The sequence below is a fragment of the Podarcis tiliguerta genome (assembly GCF_965153285.1).
Source record: "Podarcis tiliguerta genome assembly, chromosome: 2".
Taxonomy (NCBI): Eukaryota; Metazoa; Chordata; class Lepidosauria; order Squamata; family Lacertidae; genus Podarcis; species Podarcis tiliguerta.
The window spans coordinates 989,975-999,490 of record NC_139535.1 but is presented as its reverse complement, the minus strand read 5'-3'; the positions used below and the strand labels follow the sequence as shown (position 1 = coordinate 999,490).

At 50.5% G+C, this 9,516-nt stretch overlaps 1 protein-coding gene across 1 annotated transcript in view; it reads right to left on the bottom strand.

The window, feature by feature from the left end:
- Window positions 1-29: 29 nt before the first annotated feature.
- COL11A2 (collagen type XI alpha 2 chain) overlaps window positions 30-9,516 on the bottom strand; it is a 100,060-nt gene continuing 90,573 nt past the window's right edge. The window contains exons 59-67 of the mRNA XM_083424546.1: window positions 9,405-9,512; window positions 8,638-8,691; window positions 7,821-7,856; window positions 7,656-7,709; window positions 6,089-6,356; window positions 5,125-5,237; window positions 4,789-4,857; window positions 2,841-3,083; window positions 30-2,605 (exon numbers count right to left, since the gene is read on the bottom strand). Coding sequence (XP_083280672.1) covers window positions 2,459-2,605; window positions 2,841-3,083; window positions 4,789-4,857; window positions 5,125-5,237; window positions 6,089-6,356; window positions 7,656-7,709; window positions 7,821-7,856; window positions 8,638-8,691; window positions 9,405-9,512 — 1,092 coding nt within the window. The 3' untranslated portion in view covers window positions 30-2,458. The remainder of the gene's footprint in view (window positions 2,606-2,840; window positions 3,084-4,788; window positions 4,858-5,124; window positions 5,238-6,088; window positions 6,357-7,655; window positions 7,710-7,820; window positions 7,857-8,637; window positions 8,692-9,404; window positions 9,513-9,516) is intronic.

Sequence of the window (9,516 nt, the reverse complement as noted above, 5' to 3'; positions counted from 1 at the left end):
GTACAAGAGGAGCTGTTTTAGATTTTAAACAAACTCAAGAACAGGCCTGAAAGGCTCCCATGGTCTAGATGTTACTGCTGATGTTAAAGACTGATCTTTTTGATTTGTATTATTTAGTTTATTTCCACAAGAAATAATGTTTCTAGTTGATTACTTCTCGTTTCAGAAATTTTCACGGTATTTGTTTTGTGCCGCTCCTGCTCTCACAGTGGCCAACCAGATCCCTGCGATCTGCCCTGAGATCATGTGATAAAATAAATTCCTAGCGTGGGAAGCCAGCGATCAGGATTCGAACTCAAGACCCGTCTCCCCCTGCTGTGGTTTCCAGCAACCGATATTCGGAAGCATTTGTTGCCTCTGCCGGGACTCTTCGCCATCCAAGTTGGTCACTTTGCCTTGTGGCAAGAGGTTCCGCAGGTTAACAGTGCCTAAGTCCTTTTTATCTGTCCCGAATCTCCCAGCCTTCATCTTCCTTGCTTGCCCACCGGTTCGCTGGATCCAGAGGCTGGTTGTTGTGGAGCGTTAGGAATCAAGCCCCCCCCCCTCCCTGCCCCACAGAGACCCCTGGGGGGGGATCGCCTCCCTCGACCCCCCTGCAGAAGGCTTTAGTTGACCCTCAACCGGGAGGCTGCATTATTTGCACATTGGGGCGTACGAAAGCGAAACTCCAACGGACGGGCAAAGGCGAGGAAATAATAACGGAGGCAAAGAAAGCAGCAAAATTATAGATGATCTATTAGGCACCATACAATTTCCACAATTAATTACAAAACATTACACGGTTGGGTCGCCTGCTTCCAGCACCAGGGGGCAGCCCCTCGCTTGCTTTTTAAGAAAACAAAAAAGCCAAGGAGGAGCTTTTGTATGGGGGGGGGAACCCCCTTTCAAGAGAGAAGGGGTGGGGGGAAAGAACTTTGCAGGCGGCCGAGAGAAAATAAATTTAATTTTTAAAACTTCCCGAGCACCAAAAACTGGGTGTGAAACTCGCCTTTCTCCATCTTCCGTAAAAATAAAAAGGCAGCAGGAGATGAAAATAGTCTCTTTTTCTTATATCCACTCCTTTAAATAATATAATTAATTTATTTAATTTTTTCTCTTTATAAAAAAAACAAAACAAAACACACAGTTTTCCTTTCTGGTCTTTGGAGCTGCTCTGGGGGCGAAGGGAAGTTGGGAAGGCAGAAGACACTTCTTAGAAGCACGCAGAACACGGGGGAGGGGCTTGAAAGTTTAGCAAGGGGGAGGGGGCTGAATTCCTGGCGGGACACTAATTTGTGCAAAAGGGGGGAACTTTCTCCCAGGGGCAGTGTCTAGTTTTAGAATCATTAAAAAAAACAAAGCTAAGATATGTTTGGGGCAATTGTTGAGGTGGCTAGGGTGGAGATGACCAAGGTTTGGGGGAGAGACGGCCATTGGGAAGCCAGAGCCCCCTCTCTGCTCTTGGTCTCTGAACTGGGTGGGGGGCTTTTGTACCAAGTTTGCCCCCACCCAGCATCGTTTAGCCCTTCTGGTTTCAGCAGTGAATATTCAATCGCTTTTGCCACCTTGTAATGGGAGCTTGAGTTCATCTTGCTTGGTTCCCATGCTCTGTGCATTAGGATGGAGACAAGCAAAGTTGTTCACTCCAGCTGCCTCTTTCCAGCCCACAGGCAGGTTCCTATAGTATCCGCCCCCCCCCCATTTCCTCCTGTAAATGTGGGGCTTAATTGGTGCTGTCTGTTAGGGGGTGAGGGGACTGCCCTAGAGAGCCCGGAAAAGGCTTGTGGCTTCCCTTTTGCAAAAAGCACTCACCTTTTGGGGAGCTGGGATGGGTTGTGGGTGCAAGGGCCAGCAGAGGGTGGGAGTGGCCATTAGGGGTGGGGGCAAAAGGTCCCTGTTATGGGGTGGGCAAGGGTCACGGGGGGAAATGCAACAACTGGATTTGGGACTGGGGAGTTACAACTGGGAAATTCTGCAGATTATGGCTGAATATACCCCCCCACCCCAATCCCTTCCTCCCCAAGGACCCCTGAAGGAATAGGGAAAAGGATGCTTTAGTGCTTTTTTTGGGGGGGGGGAGTCAGACAGCCGCGAGATCAGGCACGGGGTGGGGTTAGAGTAGTGGGTTCAGCTGGGAAAGAGCTACAGTGGGGAGGGGTCCCTGTGTGTTTGGGGAGGGGGCTTCGCTTTGTCACCCGCTACTCGTGGAGGAGAGGTGGGGAGGAGGAATGGCGATAAAATATGATCTGGCTTGTCCCAAACGGTCCACTTCTCTTTGGTCTGCAATGGTGCCCCGGACCCCCGATGCTCCTCGGTCTCCCATTGGTTGGCGACGGATCCGCTGCGTCTTGAAGGGGGGCGTGGAGAGAGGCCGGATCCTGTTCCGTCGCTGCTTGTGGGTGGGGGGTTCCTCTGGAGACCGAGGGCAAACGGGGTTGGGGGGTGGGCTCAGTGAAGTGCACAGGGGGTTCCCGCCGCCTTAGCCTCGGAAGCAGACCGGCCCCACCTCAAACCCAAACCTCTGGCCGGGCTCCCCAAAGTCCGCCACGCGAACGTCCGTCAAAGGCAGCTGCTCCACCTGGGGGGTGTGGACCTCCAGGACGGTCTTGTCCGATCCTTTCCGTGTCTGTGAGGGAGAAGAGACGGCGTGAGAACGTGAGGGCAAACCTGGCCAACGTGGTGGGAAACCCGCGAGAGGGATCCGAGTGCGAGAAAAACTTTTCCTCTGGTGTTCAGAAACATTGCTGCGAGACGAAGACCTTCAGAGGCCCAATGCGCCTAAAAGGTTTTGGTGGCCCCCGGGTGCCCCCCGCCCAGAGGACCCGGCTCCCGCCCGACGCCACCCAGCTGGGAGGACTCACCGCGCAGCCGTCCCGCAGGGCCTTGACGTAGGGGCTGCTGTCGTAGCTCAGCTCGTCCTCGTTGGCGCCCTGGAAGCGGAGGGCGCGCTGGTAGCCCCCGGGGGCAGGCTCCCCGCGGCTGTGCCAGCCGGCCGAACGCTGGCAGTGGTAGGTGAAGTTCTGCCGGGCCGAGACGCTCAGGAGGCGGAGGAAGGTGAGCTGCACGATGCCCAGGGGGTTGCCGTCGGCGTCCGAGTAGGAGAACTGGCGAGGGGGAGAAAAGGGTTAGGATATAGCTCCGTTCCACCTTAAAAGGGAACAGGCATGCCTGTTGTGTGTCACGTGCCTGTTTACTTCCAGCTCAGTCTGCTGGGAACTTCCGTTGCGTGTTGCTTTTGCTATGTCGCAGTTTGCTGGACACGAAGGGAAGCAGACATGTTTTTCCTTTGTTCCTGAACTATGCTGAATAAATGCTGTAAATATGCTTACACATTTCTCTGTCCACCTCTTGTACTGTGAGAAGATGTATTCACTCTGCTGACTGAGCGTGCACGGGTCTCTAAACGTATCTGAGGCTCATGTCGCTGATTGATGCTGTTCCAAGGGAGACCGGTGGTCGCTTGGCTGCTGGCCGGTGGCTGGAGCCAGCTGGGGGCCTGCCTGATGCCCCCGCCTCCCCGGCAGTATCCCAACAACAAGGTATCCCAACAAAAAGGAGTCAGGGCTAGACTGCTGCAACATACTCTGCCTGGGGCTGCCCTTTTGCTCCCCATCTCTGCTGTATTCAATAAACACACAAGACGTAACCGGCTGTATGTTTGAAATAATAATATCAGTTCATTCTCTAATCAGTTTATGCATAAGGTCCATAGATGTGAAAGTGTCTAGTCCACCTGTCTGTTCATAGAGTCCAACAGCCCACAACTTTCACAGAGTCTACTACTACTGATGAAGCCCAAGACGGCAAAACAAGGCTAATATCCTGGGAATCCTTGTCTTAGACTCTGTGAAAGGATTCTGCAACAACCTTTCGTGTGAAATAGACACTTTCACATCTATGGACCTTACGCATAAACGGATTAGAGAATGAACGGATCCACTGGGTCTTCTACTTTTTCCGTTGAACTTTATGAGCTGCTTTTGTTGAAATCTACAACTCAATACAATGACTAGTATATATTATTTTTTCAAACGTACAGCCGGTTACGTCTTGTGTGTTTATTGAATATGTTTCAGGTAACCAGAGGTTTGTTGTTGTTTTGCCCAGTCTCTGCTGGGCAGAGGTTTGGAGGAGAGTCGGGGGGGTGTTGCAGACAGGCTGGGACAGGGGTCCGCAAGGTTGACCTCGCCTGGGCTGGTTCACTCCAGCGGAAATCCCGCCGTGCGCCAGATCGTGCGCATGCGTGAGCGCGCATGCTCGCGATTTCCAGCGTCTGTGTCTACGCAGACGAGATTTCCAGCGCCACGGAAGCGGCTGGCTCAGTTCGGGGGTGGCTCACTGGCTGGTTAAATGACCCCTGTGGGCCGCTTGTGGCCCATGGGCCTGAGGCTGCCAACCCCTGGGCCAGGACACGGGTTCAAATCCGCCAGTCTGGGGGGCGGCCTCCAGTCACTGTCTTCTCTCAGCCTAGCCTACCTCTGTACTGGTGTTATATACCATCTATACATCATTTTCATATAATTTCCTTTCAAAAGAGAGCAATCTGTAAATTTTAAATCTGTTTTCCACAATTTTTCTCAATCTTCAAATAGCATGTTATGATCTATATCTTGTGCCCGTTTTATCATGACCGATTGCACCTCCTCATCTTTTGTTTCCCATTCTAGCAGAATACTAAATGCAGACTTCAGCAACTTCACTTTCCCTTCTATGACTTCCTTTTGAAATCTAGAAGTAGTGTAACTAAATCCTTTCTTGTATTATTATTATTATTATTATTATTAACCCCCTGGATCACAATTCCCTCACCTTCCTGCCTTTCTGGAATTGGCTGAACCAGGTTTGAGGTTTCTCTTTTTCCCACGTCGACATTTTCACCTGGGAAAAGGAGAGAGAGAGAGAGAGACAGAGAGAGAGAAATATACTGGAATGCAACCTTCATTTGTAAAGAATAAGAACGGCAGCAGCCATCATTTCAAAATAGGCTTTCCGTCACGTGAACATCGCACTCGGTCCAGTTGAGCATCAATCAAATCAACATCTGGAGGGCAGAGATTCAAAGAATCGCAGAATGGGAAGGGAACCCCAGAGGTCATCGAGTCCATCCGCCCCCCCCCCCGGCAGAACTAATCCCATTTATCTTACCTCTCGAATCTCCTGGCTGGGGAAGACACAGGTCTCTCCGCCGGCCGTGAAATTACAGTAGACCTTGAAGGAATCTCGCGAGCAGCCCTGGTTGGGGTCCACCCAGTATTCGCCTGGATATTATTATTTGGGGGGGTGGGAAGAAAAAGAGAAAGGAACATCAGAAAACCTTGCAGCAGCAGTTGGGTGAGGCCATAGGGCCCCCCCCCCATCTAATTCTGACAGTAGCCAAAGAACAAGGAATCGAGGTGGACTAACTCTGGGTCTGGATGTTCCCTTAAAGCAAAGGATTCCTCACAGCCGCGCAACTTTTTCTGAATGCTGCACGGAAAAGCACATGGACCTGACCTTTGGAGAGTTTGTAAGTAAACCAATTTTTAGGTTACCCAATTTATGGTCTCTCTCTATGCTTAGGGAAGAGGGGAACTTTGAAAGGAACTTGGAAGGGGTGTAATGGCCTGTATTTCCACACTGAACCGCTGCACGTTTTGAGATTTTAAATCCCTGCTGGGGTTTTCTCATCATCTTTGCCTCCAGGAATTCCCCTTTTCTATCTCTGCCGCCCACCTTGCATCAACAAGGCTAGGAATCCTGGGCTGCCTTCATCCCAAAGGATGCAGCTGGGCTCACTTATGCGAGTTACCCAAGGCTCTTTGTCCTTGCGAGGCAGGAATCGCACCTCCCACCTGCCGCTTTGGTGGCTCGGGCAGGATGGGCCGGGAAGCCTCACCCAGCGGCTTCTGTGACTCCTTGCAATGGCCTTGCCCACCTGTAGACATTGGACTACAACTCCCATCATCCCTTGTGCTTGCTGGGAGCTCATGGGAGTTTCAGAACAACTCAAGTGCGGCTGGACAGCCACCACTCTGACCCAGCCAGATGGGCGGGGTGTAAAGAATAAAATTACTATTCTTATTGTTGTTGTTACTCCTGTCCTCCAGGGGACCCTGAGCCCCCAACCCACCATCAGGCAGGTCCGGGTGACAGAGCAGCAGGTCCTGGCAGGTTCGGCCGGGGCTTTCCTGGGTGCCCAGGGGCTTCCTCATCTGCTCAATCTCCTGCCGCAGGGAGTTAAGGGAACCGTAGATCTCCTCCATGCCCTCCGAGGGCGCCTGGCCTGCCCCGTCCGACGGCGGCTGCTCCTCGGCCACCAGCTGGCTGCCGTCCACTGAACGCTTGTTCTTCTTGGGCCTCTGGATGGGCAGCGGCTGGATCACCTCTCCGGGGGGTCCCTGGGTGGGAGAATGTGAGAACCACCCATCAGAATTCGAACTCGAGAGCCCTCTCTCCCCTCCTGCGGTTGGTTTCCGGCAGCCGCCATTCAGGCCACGTTCCCCTTTGAGTCAAGAGCACGGCTGTGAACTTGCCCAATCCTCTCAGTGTGGGATGTGAAACACAAGAGCAGTCAAGTACAACATTCCTAGAGTGGACATGTTTACACATGGGGAGGAATGTTTGTCCAGCCAGCAGGTCAACTTCCTGTTTCCTTCTGGGCTGGGACAGACTTCCTCTGCATGGGACTAGAGGTGGGTGTGGCCTCACCTGTGCAGGTAACAACAATAGCACAATACCATCTCTCTTTTTTTTACTACATGCATTGAAGAAGCAACATCTGCTTAGCCAAAGATGCTCTCTTGGCCTCCAGCCAAGAGAGGACAAAGGGACTGTCTCCTTATGAGATAGTTTCCAAGTGTATGTTACTTTTCTAAGACAAGTCTGCCTTGTGGGATCCAATTGTGAACAGAATGATGTGTGAGTAAACCTTTTTATACTTTTATAGAAGATTGTGTCGTGTCTTATCTTTTATGAGGGAATAAGGGGGAAATACCAGAACAGTTGTTACAGAGGCTTTAGCGAGCCTGAGCAAACGCATCCGCTGCGAGGTTAAAAGAGGGGAGTGTTACTCTGCTAAAATTGTGAACTTGTTAACACAAGTTGGAAAGGCTATAATCAGACAAAATATCCTCTCCTGTATCTCTGAACATTCCCACATTCAGTAACAATAATAATAATAATAATTTATTTTTTGTACCCTGCCCATCTGGCTGGGTTTCCCCAGCCACTCTGGGCGGCTTCCAACAAAGATTAAAAAATACATTAAAACGTCACACATTAAAAACTTCCCTGGTGGCAAGGAGTTCCACAGTTTAACTCTGGAGAGCTTCTTCCTTTCGGCTCCCCTGAGGAAGGGTGGCTGAGTGGGGAAATCCCAGTTACCAGAACCCAATCCAACAGGTCCACTGCTCTTATTATTACCACAGAAACACAGGTTTGGAAGGGACCCCCAGGGTCATCTAGTCCAACCCATCTTCTGCCAAACGTGGGACTCGAACCCACAACTCTGGGATTAAGAGTATCAAGCACTACTGACTGAATATTTTCCATGAATATAATTTTTTTAAGACAACAACAACAACACAGTTTTTCAGGCCTTTCGAGTCAGGAGGGTTTCGCCTTCCCAGCTGGAGGAGCAGCAACAAACAGACGTTGGGGTGTGGGGAGGAAGTGGGGGATGTGTGGGGTTTTCTTACCGGCCGTCCAGGGGGACCAGGGACTCCGCGCTGACCTTTGGGTCCCGCTTGACCCTAGAAAAGGAAGTTGGCGGTGTGAGTGGCACGTGAGGGAAAGAGGGGCAAGCCCTCATCCCCCTCTCCTCCCAAGCGGGTGGGGGGCTCAATGTGTGGGGAGGCTCTTACCGTGGCTCCTTTAGGACCTGGGGGGCCGCCTGGACCCTGGGGAAGGAAGGAGGAAATGATATATTATGAAACGAAAAGGATGTTCAAAATAACCTTTGTAAAAAATACTAGAAGCTTTCCTTTTGGGAATTATAGGGACAGAACTACCCAAACGGTATAGGAACTTATTCATGTACGTGACTATGACAGCAATAATAATAATAATAATAATAATAATAATAATAATAATAATAATAATTTATTTGTACCCCGCCCTTCCCGGTTCAAAAACCAGGCTCAGGGCAGCTAATAACAAATTTAAAACACTTTAAAATACTTAATTATAAAAGCAGCATAAAATACAATATAAAAACATGATTAACAATAAAAATCAAAAATCAAAAACCAATTAGATATGTTACTTGCCCTCAAAACCGAAAGAAGTCCCAGCAAAGGAAGAATATGTACAAAAACTTACGGACTATGCGGAAGTGTCAAAACTTACCGGAAAAATAAGAAACTGGAAATGGTTTATTGAATATTTACAGATAAAACCATTGGCAGGATTATTGTCATAACCTGCGGTTCTATAAGGGTTATATATTTAAAGTAGAGGAAAAAATGAGCAAATTCGGTTAATTTGGATAGGCAGAAGGTATTAGAAATAAATTTGAGGAACCGCAGAAAGAGGGGGAAGGAAGTCAAGTTTTGAAACGTCAGAATGATTGAAAAATCTGTGAAATGTATGAATCTGAAAAGCATGATTTATTTAAAAAGGTGTTAGAAGGTGCCACACAGGGAGGGGGTGTGGGGAGGGCAAAGGGGGGGGCTCACTTACGGGCAGACCAGGGGGTCCTGCGGGTCCGAGGGGGCCGGTTGGACCAGGGATTCCCTGTGAGGGGAAACAGAGAGAGAAAGGGTCAGTCGAAACAGGCCAGGCCATCTCAGGGGACCCAGGAGTCCTAGCTGGCCCCCCGCCGGTCCCTGAAACCTTCCCCCCATGCTATAGGCACAGAAGACCCCCCCACCCGGCTTCTCCCCCCACCCTCCCAATGTCCCCATCCCCGCCCTTCACTTCTCTCCCTCTTTGTGGCGCCCGGAATCGGCTTCACTAGAAGATTTTGGTCTTGTTTATTCGTTGAGAAACCTTTAAAGGCAACAAAACCCGCAGACAGGTAACAGCGACAAATTATCTGCATTTTTATTCCTGTTCGTTTATCCACTGCCCACCCTTCACTCACCCTAAGGATACAGAATTTAAAAAATAAATCAAATTAAACAGCGAAAAGAAACAAGCGGTGGTGCAAAAGTGTGTTCGGAGGAAGACTCAGGTGGGTGTCGACATCTCGTAGGACGGAGGGTTGTTTCTCTGTGTAATCCTAGAGTTGGAAGGGCCCTCTGAGGGTCATCTAGTCCAACCCCCGCAGAGCAGAAATCCCAGCGACAGAATCTCCCCGGAATGGAGGCCTGGCCACAAATTCTCCTTCATCCTGTGTTTCCTGTTGGCGTTTCCCTGATGGCTCAGGGGTTAGGGTCCTCCGTTGTTTTTTATTCTGGTTTTATTTGGATCCTGCCCGCCCCACTTCTCTGCCCCCAAACACTCACCGTTTCTCCTTTCTGCCCCGCGGTGCCTTGTGGGCCAGGCAGGCCTCGGTCTCCCTTCTCCCCTTGCTCTCCTGGGGGTCCAATCAGGCCGATGAGACCGGGGTGTCCCTGT